We start from the raw sequence: 16,890 nt of genomic DNA on the forward strand, positions 1-16,890 counted from the left end.
TAAATCTGGAGGATCAGTTCCTTGTGGTTCATTTCAAATACGCTTAGGAGTGGGGAGTTCTTGTGCTTTTTATAACTTCTGTGTGCTTTGCTACTTTTTTTGATGTTTTGATCTTTCTATTGGAGTCTGCATTGGGACTTGTTTGACTTGTTACCGGCAGTTCCATTTTGCCTGTGTGCCCCATGGAGCTTCATAGTGATTGGTATACTTTTTTGTGAAGAATCAATCTTTCATTTTATAAAGATTGCTTGCCCTCATTACTTGCCAGGGTTTACTGGTGATATCCCCCTCTAGTGGGCATTAATGAACGTGCTTTGAGGCTCCTAGTTCATGACACAGGGTGACATTGTGGTGAAGTGACTAGCAGATCACTGGATTCAAATTCCACATCCTGCCCTTGTCTACATGGAGTCTGCACATCCCTCCCGTGGCTTTCTGGCTGTTGTATGGGTAATCTGGTCATCCTCCACATCCCATAATTGTGTCTGCCCATTTACAGCTGTCAGTTAACTTATTTCTGAGCATGAGACTGGCACCATGTTCAGGGTTAACTTGTGCTACAGAATTAGGAAGTTTGCATTTTTTTTGTGACATTGCTTGCTGCTGTTCATTGTTCCCTCCTATTGAAACCCATTGTGTTAAGAATGTTGTTCTCTCCATTCTCCATGAAAACATAAGATGATACATTTTTTCCTCGGCCATCACTACTAACAGTTTGCGGTAAGTAACGAATACAAAAATTATCATTTTTGGGTGGAGTGTTTCCTTAACTGATTCCCACAGGATCATAATTGGAATGCTTAATGTTTTTCACTGTGACAGCCATCATCTACTGGGGGTCCTCTGGTCAGACAGAAGAACCTTGTGGGGCTGCCAGGCTTCATTCTGTTAAAATTGTGTCATGTATGTGATCACCTCCCTCCCCAGATTTCAAAAATTAAATGCAGGTTTGACGCTTCCTTAACTTCCATTTAATCGTTTGTGCCACTTTCTTCTTTTCTTGCCAGGAGTTCGGACTGTCACAGCTGCGGGAAGGGGTGTACACCCACAGCATACGCTCGATACTCTGCGTGCTGACTCTGCTGCTCTATCACACTTACGTCACTTTAATTCTCGGTAAGATGTCTCCCTCTTTTAAACTGCTAACTTTGTATGAACCAGAGTGAGCCGAGAGTGAGTGTATCACCTGGGGAGTAAGATGGCCACTGGGCTGCTGATGAAAACAGAGCAGCTGGGTCAATGTCGTGATATGTAAAGCTTACGGTACTTTATTCTTTTGCCTCTGTAGTTTTGGGGCTCTCCTTATGTCTGATCTTTAATAAAATATCAGTACCAGCTATGTCAAGTTAGTGTATCGTCCTGACAAAAGGCACCATAATGGGAAGAAACAGAGTCATAGAAGTGCGTTATAGTGATGGCTGAGAAAAAAATTTGACCTCCTTTCTCAAGCTCAAAGGAGGTAAGAAAGTTTATGATTTAATGGTCACGGTAAGTGACCAGCGCCTAACAGCAGCAAACAACATCAAAACGTCCTTGAAAAAAATGTCAGGTTACTCATATCTCATAATCCACATGCATAGTCATCAATTCATTCACTCACGATGTCTCAAACGTGTCATTTTCCTAAGATGTTTTTAAATAGACCACTTCTGGAAAAACGCTTTTGTGAATGAGAATGCAATGTGCGTACACACATACACACACACACACACGTGTGCAAACAAGCGTCTGAATTGAAGACCTGCCACTCCTGCTCATTTATTGGTCAAGAGACCTGCCTTCAGTTCAGTAACACAGAATTCTGGAAATGCATCATACTGTTTACAAAGCATGCTGCTTTTTACAGAAGTAAATATTAATAGTATTTAAGCACAATATGCATAGTTTTTGTATGTTTTGAGTGTTTAACTGGATGTATGGATCATGTGACACAAGTAATGGGAGGGTTTTGTTTCCATGGACGTTTTTCCACATCGTTTGCTGTTGTCCAACATTGATGACCGTTCGGTTCGGTTATATGATTAAAGTATTTTCTCTCGTTCTGTATGAAAACGTGAGATTAAAATTTTTTCTCAGCCACCAATATAGTATAAAGCACATAAGATAAGTAACATTTAAATAAAATATTTTTTTTGGTGGAGTATTCAATTGATACACAAGAAAAAGTTACTTTAACCTGCTAATCGCATGTTAGAATGACCCCCAGTTTTACACATTGGGTGTAAGAAAGCTGCAGATTGCCTTCAACTACAGTCATATGAAAAAGTTTATGAACCGCTCTCAGCCTGCATAATAATTGACTCTCCTTTCAACAAAAAAGATAACAGTGGTATGTCTTTCATTTCCTAGGAACATCTGAGTACTGCGGTGTTTTCCGAACAAAGATTTTTAGTGACACAGTATTTAGTTGTATGAAATTAAATCAAATGTGAAAAACTGGCTGTGCACAAATGTGGGTCCCCTTGTCATTGTGCTGATTTGAATGCCTGTCACTGCTCAATGCTGATTACTTCATCCATCCATCCATTATCCAACCTGCTGAATCCGAACACAGGGTCACGGGGGTCTGCTGGAGCCAATCCCAGCCAACACAGGGCAGAAGGCAGGAACCAATCCCGGGCAGGGTGCCAACCCACCGCAGGACACACACAAACACACCCACACACCAAGCACACACTAGGGCCAATCTAGAATCGCCAATCCACCTAACCTGCATGTCTTTGGACTGTGGGAGGAAACCGGAGCGCCCGGAGGAAACCCACGCAGACACAGGGAGAACATGCAAACTCCACGCAGGGAGGACCCGGGAAGCAAACCCAGGTCCCCAGGTCTCCCAACTGCGAGGCAGCAGCGCTACCCACTGCGCCACCGTGCCGCCCAATGCTGATTACTTGCAACACCAAATTGGTTGGATGAGCTCTTTAAGCCTTGAACTTCATAGACAGGTGTGTCCAATCATGAGATATAAAGGTATTTAAGGTGGTCAATTGCAAGTTGTGCTTCCTTCCCTTTGACTCTCCTCTGAAGAGTGACAGCATGGGATCCTCAAAGCAACTCTCAAAAGATCTGAAAACAAAGATTGTTCAGTCTGATGGTTTAGGGGAAGGCTACAAAAAGCCATCTCAGAGGTTTCAACTGTCAGTTACAACTGTAAGGAATGGAATCAGGAAATGGAAGGCCACAGGCACAGTTGCTGTTAAACCCAGCAGGTCTGGCAGGCCAAAAAAAATACAGGAGCGGCATATGCGCAGGATTGTGAGAATGGTTACAGACAACCCACAGATCACCTCCAAAGACCTGCAAGAACATCTTGCTGCTGATGGTGTATCTGTACATCGTTCTACAATTCAGCGCAATTTACACAAAGAACATCTGTATGGCAGGGTGATGAGAAAGAAGCCCTTTCTGCACTCACACCACAAACAGAATCACTTGTTGTATGCCAATGCTCATTTAGACAAGCCAGATTCATTTTGGAACAAAATGCTTTGGACTGATGAGACAAAAATGGAGTTATTTGGTCAAAACAAAAAGCGCTTTGCATGGCGGAAAAAGAACACCACATTCCAAGAAAAACACCTGCTACCTACTGTCAAATTTGGTGGAGGTTCCATCGTGTTGTGGGGCTGTGTGGCCAGTTCAGGGACTGGGGCCCTTGTTAAAGTTGAGGGTCAGATGAATTCAACCCAATATCAACAAATTCTTCAGGATAATGTTCAAGCATCAGTCACAAAATTGAAGTTACGCAGGGGTTGGATATTCCAACAAGACAATGACCCAAAACACAGCTGGAAATCTACAAAGGCATTCATGCAGAGGGAGAAGTACAATGTTCTGGAATGGCCATCACAGTCCCCTGACTTGAATATCATCAAAAATCTATGGGATGATTTGAAGCAGGCTGTCCATCAAATTGAACTGAACTGGAGAGATTTTGTATGAAGAATGGTCAGAAATACGTCCATCCAGAATCCAGACACTCATCAGAGGCTATAGGAGGACAGCGTCTAGAGGACAAAAGGAGGCTCAACTAAGTATTGATGTCATATCTCTGTCGGGGTGCCCAAATTTATGCATCTGTCTAATTTTGTTATGATGCATATTGCATATTTTCTGTTAATCCAATAAACTTAATGTCACTGCTGAAATACTACTGTAAGGCATGTCATATATTAAAAGGAAGTTGCTACTTTAAGAGCCAATGAGAAACAAAAATCCAAAAAATTAAGAGGTGTTCCCAAACTTTTTCATATGACTGTAGTTATTAAATGAGGTGGTTTCCATTTTTAAATGTAATATATGTATTGTAGCCGGGTGCAGAAATGCCAATAAATTTTGGGACACCAAGTGGGTCGTTCCTTTTATTTGTCAGAAGATGTGGTGGAAAAAAAAAGAAAGAAAAGAATGTAAATAGCGCATGTGGCGCATGTCCCCTCAGTGTGGATTCAAAACAAATTCAAGGAGTCTGGCTTTAGTGGAGCTCCATCTTGTGGCTTGCTTGGGCCAAAAGTGATGCCTCCTTCCAGGAAGCATGGGTTTTCTGTCGGCAGGGCAGGAAGGGGTGGAGATAATTTCCTTCACCAGGCAGCTTCTTGCCACTGTTATGAAAGTGAAGACAGCATTATCTGCAGCGCCCCATCTCGCTCCAGTAGGTTAGTCCTCCGACGCACATGCGTGACAACATCCATCCATCCATTTTCCGAATCCGAACAAAGGGTGCGTGACAACATTTACTTAGTAAATGCTGATCACAGATTAGATTGTTAACCTGTAGGTATGAGCCTGAAGGATGTAAACCAAATAGAGGATCTGAATTCAAAACAGAGATTAACAGGTGATGTAATTGAATTGTTTAATCTTATGAAGGAAATTAGTGCCGTGGATCGCAGCTGTTAGTTTAAGACAAGTTCTTCAACAAGAACATTGGGACACGGAAATTTATCAAGGATAGAATTTGCACAAACTTTGAAAACATTTACTTCTCACAGAGAACAACAGACCCATATAGAATGAGTGATGTAGATAGTTGAGCTTTAAGGCCATGTCACATTAGACAACTTTTCCAGCGATTTTCAGTCATCTTAGCAAGTCAGAAGCAATCAAAGGAGCTCTACCATTAAGGTCAGTCGTCCAGCCTGACATTGCCAGCGACTCACTCCAACAAGTCCGCAACGCACCCTGACAAATTTGACTTTGTCAAGTTTGACTTTGTCGTTAGTCATTTTGGTGTGCTATGTGTGCATGAGAGTTAATAACCAATGAATGCTCATCTGGGAGTGTGATGCATATAAAGCAGTGACAAGGTGTTTTGGTCCTCACAAACAGAACATGAGAGAATGGAAAAAAGAAGAAAAGGACTGAAGTTGCAGTACCTGTTAACACTTTGTCAGGTAGCACGCTATTGGTTGTGAGAAACATTGGCGTGTAAGACTGTGCTGGAAAGTCATCATGCAGTCACTAAATTTTACATGCCCAGAGATTTTTCAGTGACTTAAATTGAAATGGTTTGGCAATGAGCTGGCGGCAAGTCTGACGTACCCTATGACTAAAAGTCACGTAATGTGGCATTGGCTTCATAATTCGACTGGATGTTATTTTAAAATAATTAGATGAATAGGAGGTGGCGCAGTGGGTAGCGCTGCTGCCTCGCAGTTGGGAAACCTGGGGACCTGGGTTCGCTTCCCGGGTGGAGTTTGCATGTTCTCCCCGTGTCTGCATGGGTTTCCTCCGGGTGCTCCGGTTTCCTCCCACAGTCCAAAGACATGCACATTAGGTGGATTGGCGATTCTAAAAATTGGCCCTAGTGTGTGCTTGGTGTGTGGATGTGTTTGTGTGTGTCCTGCGGTGGGTTGGCACCCTGCCTGGGATTGGTTCCTGCCTTGTGCCCTATAGTTGGCTGGGATTGGCTCCAGCAGCAGATTCAGCGGGTTGGAAAATGGATGGATGGATAGATGAATAGGATTGACAAGCTTGTTAGGTTGAACGACCTGTTCTTGTCAGGATTGTCCATGAAGCTTCTGCTTACTGCACCCTAGTGATGACTTAGTGAGGTTAGTTTACAAGTTGAAAATGAATGTACAGTTGCAGCCTTTCAGGATGCCACCTGATGTCATACACTGGTGTTAACAAAGCTCTCAGATGCCATCTAGTGGTAATCTATTGAAAGACGCTTTTCAAGTTCAAGCACTTTGTCATTGTGTAACACAACAAAATTACTTTTTATGACAGCCCCAAGGTGCATTTAAAGAAAAGTCAAATAATTCCAAATATGTCGTATACAGTGTTAAGTGATCAAGTAACCAGAGCAAATTATTATTGCTCAAAGTACAGCAGCATAAATTGTTATTGCACCTGTTAATGAATAGTACATTACATATTATATATTGTATTACATCAGTATATTGCACATTATGGTAGGGTGACCAAGCGCCCTCTTTTGCCCGGACATGTCCACTTTTTACGTCCTGTCCGGGGCGTCCTGGCGGGTTTTATAAATTCACGAAAATGTCCGGTTTTTCATAGGACCATTACGCGTGTACGTAAATTGACTGGCGTTTTGCACACAATACTAGGGTACTACTTTTTTGTGCGACGTAATTACCGGGAGGCTGCCTTGTGGGCAGGTCTGCGCCGCGCGCGCAAACACACAGACACAGACAGGGATCAGACCAGAGAGCGGAGCAGTATAGCAGGGAAAATGCCGAAGCGTAAGTGCAGCTTCACCGATGAACTGCAAAGAAAATTTCCCACATACCGTCCCAGTCGGGACAAGTGGGAGGCGGAGTGCACCGTGTGCAAAGCCGGTACATATGTCTCGGTATCCAATAAAGGTGCTGGGGATCTGAAAGCCCACATGGACACCGAGAAACATAAAAAAGCTGTGCGAGGTGAGACTAGTTCATCTGCAAAGCTGACAGAGTTTTTTGTCAGACCAGGAAAAACAGAGGATGATGTAAATGCAGCAGAAGGTGCAATGGCTTTTCATACAGTGAAACATCACAACAGTTACAGGTCCCTGGATTGCACCAGTACTTTGCTTAAAAAGGCATTTCCTGACTCTGACATTGCAAAAAAGTTTAGTAGTGCTCGCACCAAGACCGAAGCCATCGTCAATGGTGCTATAGCCCCCCACTATGTTGAAATCACTCATGAAGCACTCAAAGAAATCCAGTACTGTGGTGTTTCCACAGACGGGAGTAACCACGGAGCAGTGGAAATATTCCCAGTCATAATCCAGTATTTTGACTGGAAGAAGGGTGGCGTGCAAACAAAATTGATTGAAGTTAAAGACACACCCAATGAGACAGCAGAAACCATTGCAAAATATCTCACAGAAACCCTGGCAAAAAACAATCTGTCGGAAATTTGCGTTGCATTTACTGGAGACAATTGCAACACAAATTTTGGAGGAATCCGACGTGATGAAGCTGGAAAGAATGTGTTTGCAAATTTGAAGAGTTTGCTGCAAAACAAGACTCTGATCGGTGTGGGTTGCCCAGCACACATATTGAATAATTGTGCACACCATGGGGCAGGCACAATAGAAACTGACATTGAGAATATCATATTCAAAATCTACCAGTACTTTCACATTTACACTGTGCGCACTGAGAGCCTGAAGGAGTATTGTGATTTTGTTGAGATTGATTACAGAAGGATGCTCTCTCACAGCAAGACAAGGTGGCTGTCATTGTTCCCAAGCATTGAGAGGATGTTACAGATGTTTCCAGCTTTAAAGGCATATTTTCTGTCTCAGCAAAAGCCACCCATAGCACTCAAGAGTTTTTTTGAAAATGATTTTGCTGAAATCTACCTTTGGCACATGCACACACTCATGTCTGTGTTCCACACCCACATTCAAGAAATGGAACAGGAGAACATGTCCATTATGGAAGTGAAGAAGATATTAAACAATATACATACCATTCTTCTTCAACACAAGAGCAACAACTTCATGTCCCTTAAAGTTAAGGGACTACTGGCACAGAAGCGCAAAGATGGACTTGACAAAGGCTGTGACCAGTTCTGTGCAGATGTGCATGGCATGTACAATGCATGTCTGGAGTATCTGGAGAAGTGGATGACTCCCATGGAAGAGTTCTCAACATTCATGTGGATGGATCTGAGTGAGCCACCAAACTGGAATGATGTGGAGGCATGCATCAATTACCTTGGAGAGAAGGGGGTGGCAGTTGATGATGATAAGTGTTTTGACCAGGTCACCAATCTGAGGAAATTCACAGAAACGTGCAACCATGATGAGGAGTTCAGTGGCCTGCAGGTACACCAGAAGTGGACCAAATATTTTGAAAAGGCAAAAAGCATTGCATGTTACTCCGAGCTACTGACAATTGCACAGATTGTCTTTGCACTTCCCTCTCACAATGCAAATGTTGAGATGGTTTTTTCACTAATGCAAAGCCAGTGGACCAAGGAGAGGAACCAGCTCTCCATAGAGTCACTAAAGGGGATTCTACTAGTTCAGTACAACTTCAAAGACATGTCTTGCAAAGACTTTCATGCTTATTTGTTAAGCTATCGAAAACTGCTAGGAAAGATCAGCTCTACATCAAAATATGGATGGGCTGACAAGGAGGATGAAGAAGAGAAGCAGGATGAAGAAGAAAACTAAAGATGAAAAATCTAGATTCTTTTTGTTTAAGTTTTTTTGTCTTTGTGAGACTCTTCTGTTATTTATTTCATTACATTTAAGAGATATATTGTTGAAGCTGGAACAGAATAGTTCATATTTAGAACGATATTTAATTATTTATTTGAAGAGTCTAAGAGAGCTATTATTTTGTTATATGTTTTTACAGATTTCATTTTATTTTATTACAGAGGTTAATTCTGCACCATTGAAGTATAATAAATAATGTTCATCACCCACCAAGAAGCTTGTCTGAATTCGTCTGGAGGCCGTGCCGATCGTCCTCTTTTTTGGAAATCAAAATATGGTCACCCTAACATTACCAATATAGCTTATTGCGCATGTTCAATTAAAAATGATTTCAGACTGAGGAGATTCAGAGTTCAGAAAGTTTATGACAGATGGGAAAAAGCTCTTTTTTAGTCTGTTTGTGCGTCCACGGATTGACCAAAAGTGTCTGCCTTGACGGGAGGAGCTCAAACAAAGAATTTCCAGGATGAGTTTTGTCCTTGAGAATGTTTTTGGCCCTTCTCACACAGCGAGTCTTATGTGTAATGTAACAATTAAAGTGAACTTAATGCATGCTTATCAGTTATCACAGAGAAAATGGTGTTTGGAATTGTTGCACGCTGTCATTTGGTGGTTATTGAGTGGCATTGTTTTCCATGTGCACCAATTTTTGTCGAAATCTGTCAATAAAGAGGCAGTACTGACATTTTTTTTGTGTCAAGGTGGTGACATCAGGGGCAGGCAGTGGAGTGTCCAGGTTTTCTGTCTTGTCCATATGGTCCTAGACATTAACTATGCAAAATTTGGTCCAGAGTGGTTAAAGGGTGGTGTTAGGATTGTATGGGACACTTACAGACATTCTATTTTTATATGTATTGTGGTGCTCGAATGAAGTGGCAAAGTCTCAAAAGTAGATGGGGTGCCACCCGGGCCACCCCATCTAATATATTTTCCCAACAAAAATGGTTGCAATTAAATATACAGACTCACAGGGTGCTAAAACACATGATATGCTTTAGGATCATCTAAGAGCTCTGACCTGCTACAACAACATTTATTTCTATAGCACATTTTCATACAAATAATGTAGCTCAAAGTGCTTTACATGATGAAGAAAAGAGAAAAAAGACAAAATAAATCAGAATTAAAATAAGGGAACACTAATTAACATAGAGTAAAAATAAGGTCTGATGGCCAGGGAGGACAGAAAACACAAAATCTGCAGGGGTTCCAGGCCACGAGACCACCCAGCCCCCTCTAGGAATTCTACCTCACATAAATGATCTCAATCAGTCCTCATGGTATTCAGGGTTCTCATGGAAGAACTTGATGATGACGGTCATGTGGACTTCTGGCATTTAATCCATCAATGGAGGGACATCACGGTGCTTTGATCAGGTGGTGGTGGTGCAGATCGCCACCCCAGAAAACCAGAAAAAGAACAGAAGAGAAAGAGGGGTTAGTACGGATTTTGAATATGATTACCATGAATAATAATGATAATTAATTGAATATACAGAGCATCAGGATTAATCTAAGATGAAGCTATGAGAAAGCCATGTTAAAGTACAGTGGAACCTCGGTTCACAAACGTCTTGGTACACGTACAGATCAGTTTACGACCAAAAAGTTCGACAAACTTTGGCCTCGGTTCACGACCACACACTCGGTATACGAACATGCCAGTTTCCCTTTCGGTTTGTGCGCGCTGATGATTTCCACATGTTCTCGGTCAGACGTGCGTGCTTTCACTGTGAACTCTTTGTGCTCTACAGTATTTTGTGTGCTTTTGCCGTTAACCATGGCTTCTAAGCAAGTGAAAAGTGGTGAGAAGAAAGTTTTGCAGAAAATTGAAATCAAAGTAAAGAAAGAAATTATTGAAAAGTATGAGCGTGGCGTTTGTGTTACTGATCTTGCCGCCGAGTACAAAAAGTCAAAATCTACGATTTCGACTATTCTAAAGCAGAAAGATGTTGCAAAAGGAGTTACAGCGTTAACCAGGCAGAGGCCTCAAGTGCTGGAAGAGGTGGAAAAACTGTTGCTAGTGTGACTGAATGAGAAGCAACTTGCAGGGGATAGCGTAAGCGAGGCGATCATATGCGAGAAAGCCAGGAAGATTCATGGCGATTTGCTGCAAAACTATCCTTCTACGAGTGGCGAAAGTAAGGAATTTAAAGCCAGCAGAGGATGGTTTGAAAAGTTTTGCAAGAGAAGTGGCATACATAGTGTGGTAAGGCATGGAGAGGCTGCTAGTTCCGACGCTGAAGCTGCAAAAGAATTTGTGAAAAATTTCACAAAATTAGTGGAGGACGAAGGATACATCCCGCAACAAGTCTTCAACTGCGACGAGACCGGATTGTTCTCCACCTAGTTCCTCCTCACTTCATGCCAGAACTCGACTCATGCAAGGTTAGTTTTCTTGGTGGTTTATGGTTAGTTTTTGGATTACGGATTTTTCAAATGTTCATTTTTCGGTTCGTAGCGTGAATTGTTGCAATGTTACTTTTCTCTTTTTTCAAATGTTCATTTTTTTCCCTGTGCTTAAAACTCATTTAAAAAAAAAGTGTTTACAGCAAGTGGTTCGTAGTGTGATTTGTCGCAATGTTACTTTTCTTGGTGGTTTATTAAATTACAGATTTTTCAAATGTTCCTTTTTTTCCCTGTGCTTAAAACTCAATTAAGAAAGTGTTTACAGCGATCAGGTTGTAAGGCTATTAGTGTGAACTCCTGCAATGTTACTTTCTTGGTTGCTTGTGGTTGGTTTTTAAATAAAGTTTGGATTTGTTCAAATGTTCCGTTTTTTTCCCCCTGTGCTTAAAACTCATTTTAAAAAAAGTGTTTACAGCGATCGGGTCATAAGGCTATAGCGCGAACTCTTGCAATGTTAGTTTTCTCTGTTGTTCAAGGTTTTCTCAGTGTTATTCAATGTTTTTACATTTAGTTTACTATTACGATGTGCTTTCTATGGTGTGATTAACTATATTTGTGCTTACAAATCTTTAAAAATATATATATATTTACATACAGTTCGTATGGTCTGGAACGGATTAATTGTATTTACGTACAATCCTATGGGGGAAATTGTTTCGGTTTACGACCAGAGTTTTGGAACGAATTATGGTCGTGAACCGAGGTTCCACTGTAATGTGTTTTCAGCAGTGTTTTAAAGTGCTCCACTGTATCAGCCTGGCGAATTTCTATCGGTCAGCTATTCCAGATTTTAGGTGCATAACAGCAGAAGGCCACCTCACCACTTCTTTTAATTTTTGCTCTTGGAATTCTAAGCAGACACTCATTTGAAGATCTGAGGTTACGATTTGGAGTGTAAGGTGTAAGACATTCTGAAATATAAGATGGAGCAGATTATTTAAGGCTTTGTAAACTATAAGCAGGATTTTAAAGTCAATTCTAAATGACACAGGTAAAATGTCCGGGTCTAACTGAAATGCCACCTCCCAGGGACAGGCACTTCTTATATGTTTCTGACCAGGAGGGGTAGGAGTTGAGGAAACAATGTGGCGGGGTTAGTCGGCTTCCTGACACGTCTTCTGTGTGCTGCAGGGGGAAGAGACAAGACAGTAAGTGACAACGCTCCCAATCGTCACAGGTGGAGAGTTTAGGGACTTTAAATGATTGTCATTTAGAGACAGACAAGTATAAGGGGAGGACAAAACAATCCAGATATGGATAGGGAGTTTAAATAGCTCCCCTTACTAGATGGGGATGAGTACAGAGATAAGAGTGAACTTTGACCTTTGCCCAATTTCTTTTTTTTTTTTTATTTCTCCAGGCAGTGGTGAGTGCAATCTTGTAGAAGCTGAAGCTCTGCTTGAACCCTACCTCGACAGATTTCCAAATGTACGTACTGTATTCTTCTTCCCCGAGTCTTTTTTTTTTTTATTGCCTGATCCGGTATGGCGTATATCAGAAAGCAGAACTTAACAAACTTTTTTTTGGCATCCTTTTAAAGTGAAATCTAAAATTTGTGTTTTTATCTTTAAAGGGCTTTATTATTTTATTTTACACAGCAAGAATAGGTGTACTTAAAGGACATTTTGAAAAGGTGAGTAGACATTAAAAGATGGGCGCACTGGGGGACTAGAATGTGTTATTATAAGGAATAAGATGGGAAGGGTGGTGCACAGGGTTCAGTCTCACGGGTCCAGAGGTTTCAGTTTCCGGCCTGGTCACTGACTGTTGTGGGGTCCGTGTGTTTTCTCCATGTCCTTGTGGGTTTTCTCTAGCAATCCTCCCACATCTGAAAGACAAGCTAGTTAGTGTAAATGCTGACTCTAAACTGGCATCATGTGAGTGTGCGTGTCTGTGTGTATCTCAGGGGCACTGCAAAGGCCTGGCACCTCGTTCAGACTCCTACCACCCACGATTCTTAATTGCAGGTTCAGTTGTGTATGGTGTGATGGAAACTGGGGCATTAGCAAACACCAAACCCCTAAACATGATCAACCAAGAGTTCTGAGTTCAAATTACGGAAGGTTTATTAAATTCACCTCCACAAAGTATACAATATGCAGGTTTTTCTCTCCTCAATATCTCTCTTCATCTTCTTACCACCGCACTGCCCTCCTCCAGTTGAGTGTTGCCCTACATCCTCCCAGTTCTGAGTGCGGCCCCTTTTATTATGGACCCGGTAGTACTTCCGGTGCCAGGGCAATTGCCCGATGGAAGTACTTCCGGGTCACATGGAAGTCCCATATATTGGAGAGCACATCTCCCTACAGTGCCCCCTTGCGGAACCCACATGGTTTCCAGCAGGGTTGTATTGCCGGACTACATTTCCTAGCATTCCCTACTGTTTCCTTGAATGGCCGTCTTCATGGAGGGCTGCGGCCATCTATCGTTTGGGGTGGGGGGGAAATAGAAAGTCCCCTGTGACCTCTTCTACTTCTGGTGAGCTGTCCGCCCACATATTCTGGCCATCTTTTCTGGTTGTGGTTCTTCTCTCTTCCCTGGCCGGGATGCCTTTCTGCCTTCAAGGAGCCTCCCGTCCGGGTAAGGAACCATCCCTTCTTCTACCTGCAGTGCCGGTCCAGCCCATGTGGTATCTACGATGGATTCAGGACTTTGTCCCAGAATACAAATTAAGATATTTCTCCTTTTAAAATCATGTAAAATATCCTCCTGCATAGCCATCTGTCACCCTGTATTTGAAATGGCACCTTTTACAATATTTTTTTCTTTATGTTGTCAACTGGCCAAAGTTCATCAGTTCATTAATGGAGATATACAGTCATAAGAAACTTTGGGAACCCCTCTCAGCCTGCATAATAATTGACTCTACTTTCAACAAAAAAGATAACAGTGGCATGTCTTTCATTTCCTAGGAGTACTGCGGTGTTTTCTGAACAAAGATTTTTAGTGACGCAGTATTTAGTTGTATGAAGTTAAATCAAATGTGAAAAACTGGCTGTGCACAAATGTGGGTCCCCTTGTCATTGTGCTGATTTGAATGCCTGTCACTGCTCAATGCTGATTACTTGGTGTGATGAGCTCATTAAGCCTTGAACTTCATAGACAGGTGTGTCCCATCATGAGATATAAAGGTATTTAAGGCGGTCAATTACAAGTTGGGCTTCCTTCCCTTTGACTCTCCTCTGAAGAGTGACAGCATGGGATCCTCAAAGCAACTCTCCAGAGATCTGAAAACAAAGATTGTTGAGTCTCCTGGTTTAGGGGAAGGCTACAAAAAGTTACCTCAGAGGTTTAAACTGTCAGTTTCGACTGTAAGAAATGGAATCAGGAAATGGAAGGCCACAGGCACAGTTGCTGTTAAACCCAGCAGGTCTGGCAGGCCAAGAAAAATACAGGAGCGGCATATGCGCAGGATTGTGAGAATGGTGACAGACAACCCACAGATCACCTCCAAAGACCTGCAAGAACATCTTGCTGCAGATGGTGTATCTGTACATCGTTCTACAATTCAACGCAATTTGCACAAAGAACATCTGTATGGCAGGGTGATGAGAAAGAAGCCCTTTCTGCACTCACGCCACAAACAGAGTTGCTTGTTGTATGCCAATGCTCATTTAGACAAGCCAGATTCATTTTGGAACAAAGTGCTTTGGACTGATGAGACAAAAATTGAGTTATTTGATCATAACACAAAGCGCTTTGCATGGCAGATCAAAAAAACTGCATTCCAAGAAAAACACCTGCTACCTACTGTCAAATTTGGTGGAGGTTCCATCATGCTGTAGGGCTGTGTGGCTAGTTCAGGGACTGGGGGCCCTTGTTAAAGTCGAGGGTCAGATGAATTCAACCCAATATCAACAAATTCTTCAGGATAATGTTCAAGCATCAGTCACAAAGTTGAAGTTATGCAGGGGTTGGATAGTCCAACAAGACAATGACCCAAAACACAGTTGGAAATCTACAAAGGCATTCATGCAGAGGGAGAAGTACAATGTTCTGGAATGGCCGTCACAGTCCCCTGACTTGAATATCATCGAAAATCTATGGGATGATTTGAAGCAGGCTGTCCATCAAATTGAACTGAAGTGGAGAGATTTTGTATGAAGAATGGTCAACAAGACCTCCATCCAGAATCAGACACTCATCAGAGGCTATAGGAGGACAGCGTCTAGAGGCTGTTAGATTAGCAAAAGGAGGCTCGACTAAGTATTGATGTCATATCTCTGTTAGTGGGCCCACATTTATGCACCTGTCTAATTTTGTTATGATGCATATTGCATATTTTCTGTTAATCCAATAAACTGAATGTCACTGCTGAAATCCTACTGTTTCCATAAGGCATGTCAGATATTAAAAGGAAGTTGCTACTTTGAAAGCTCGGCCAATGATAAACAAAAATCCAAAGAATTAAGAGGGGTTCCCAAACTTTTTCATATGACTGTATTGTTGGTGTCCATTTATGTTTAATCCGTTTCTACCTTGTTCTCTTTGTGTGCACCAGTTCTGTATTTAGTAATTAATATCATCTATACTTGTATTTTAACAGAATTGTTCACAGTGCTCTACAAAAAAATAAGTTGTATTGCATTGTGCGAGTGTCCAGGTTTCATGGTAGCCTATCTTGTCCATATGGTCCTAGAGATTAACTATGGAAAATTTGGTCCGGAGTGGTTAAAGGGTTTAGGCATCACCTGGAAGGTGGCATCTCAGTTAGACCCTGACTCGCAGCAGATCCTACAGCATATTATACGTTGATGTGTCTTACATGCCTTTTGTCTTTCACATTCTCTTCTTGCTTCCACGTTAGGCCGAAGTGAAGTTTCAGGAGTGCATCGCCGCCCAACAGGAGTGGAAGCAGATCCACCACCTCTGCTACTGGGAGCTCATGTGGTCCTGCTGCTTCCGACAGGACTGGCTGGAGGGCTACCGCTATGCCAACCTGCTCAGCAAAGAAAGCAGGTGGTCCAAGGTAAAGAGTGCCCATCCATCTGACCTGGCACAGGGAGGGGATTCGCTAAACCTTTAAATCAGGGAACATCTTCACTGTGAGCTGAAGTCTGCTTTTGGTCATTGCTTTGAAAACATGCGTCGTCTTATTTGTTTAGGACATATCTTTATTCAAGGCAAATGGTGATTCCAGAAATGTGCATGTGTGTTTAGGTATGTCTTAGAACTTGGATTTGTGCCCTTTGCAGAGTTATTATTATTTATTTAGCAGATGACTTTATCCTAAGCATGTTAAAAGCATACAAGAATGAAGGTTCAAGCATCAGAAGCAACAGGGAACCAGATAAAAAGTGACCACAAGGGAATTAGAATAACTACATCATTATACAGTCATGCAAAAAAGAAAGTACACCCTCTTACAGCTTCATAGTTTTACGTTATCAGGACATAATTAAAAAAAACATCTGGGGCCTCATGTATAAACGTTGTATAGAAGAAACGCCCCGAGGAAGACAGGAATAGTTCAACCAATTAGATTTTTATTCAGACACAGGTGAGTACATGGATTCTACGTTGCAAGGCAGAGGAGCAAAGTTCCGTTTTTTTAATCAGCTTTTTATATTTTCTTCTTCCTCCCCCCTTCCTCTTATTTATCAAAAAAAAACATAATATCGTTTACTTCAGCATTTTATTTTATTACGCTAATGGGCCATCTTTTCTTATTTTTTTTTTTTAACTTGTCAGATAGACCCTAATGAAGGAAAGGTCAAATTTCGTATGTCAAAAAATAGACGCGTTCCTAAAGAAAGGTCACCTTACTGCACCCTGTCTTATGACAGACGCCTGTATGAATA

General features: G+C 41.8%; 1 protein-coding gene across 1 annotated transcript in view; it reads left to right on the forward strand.

Annotated features, from left to right (window-relative positions):
* Positions 1–16,890, forward strand: part of LOC114654978 (tetratricopeptide repeat protein 39B) — a 204,090-nt gene that overhangs the window by 157,638 nt on the left and 29,562 nt on the right. The window contains 4 exon segments of the mRNA XM_051929950.1: positions 1,008–1,116; positions 12,450–12,517; positions 12,663–12,722; positions 15,897–16,058. Coding sequence (XP_051785910.1) covers positions 1,008–1,116; positions 12,450–12,517; positions 12,663–12,722; positions 15,897–16,058 — 399 coding nt within the window.

The sequence above is a fragment of the Erpetoichthys calabaricus genome, chromosome 7, assembly GCF_900747795.2.
Source record: "Erpetoichthys calabaricus chromosome 7, fErpCal1.3, whole genome shotgun sequence".
In the NCBI taxonomy this organism is placed as follows: Eukaryota; Metazoa; Chordata; class Cladistia; order Polypteriformes; family Polypteridae; genus Erpetoichthys; species Erpetoichthys calabaricus.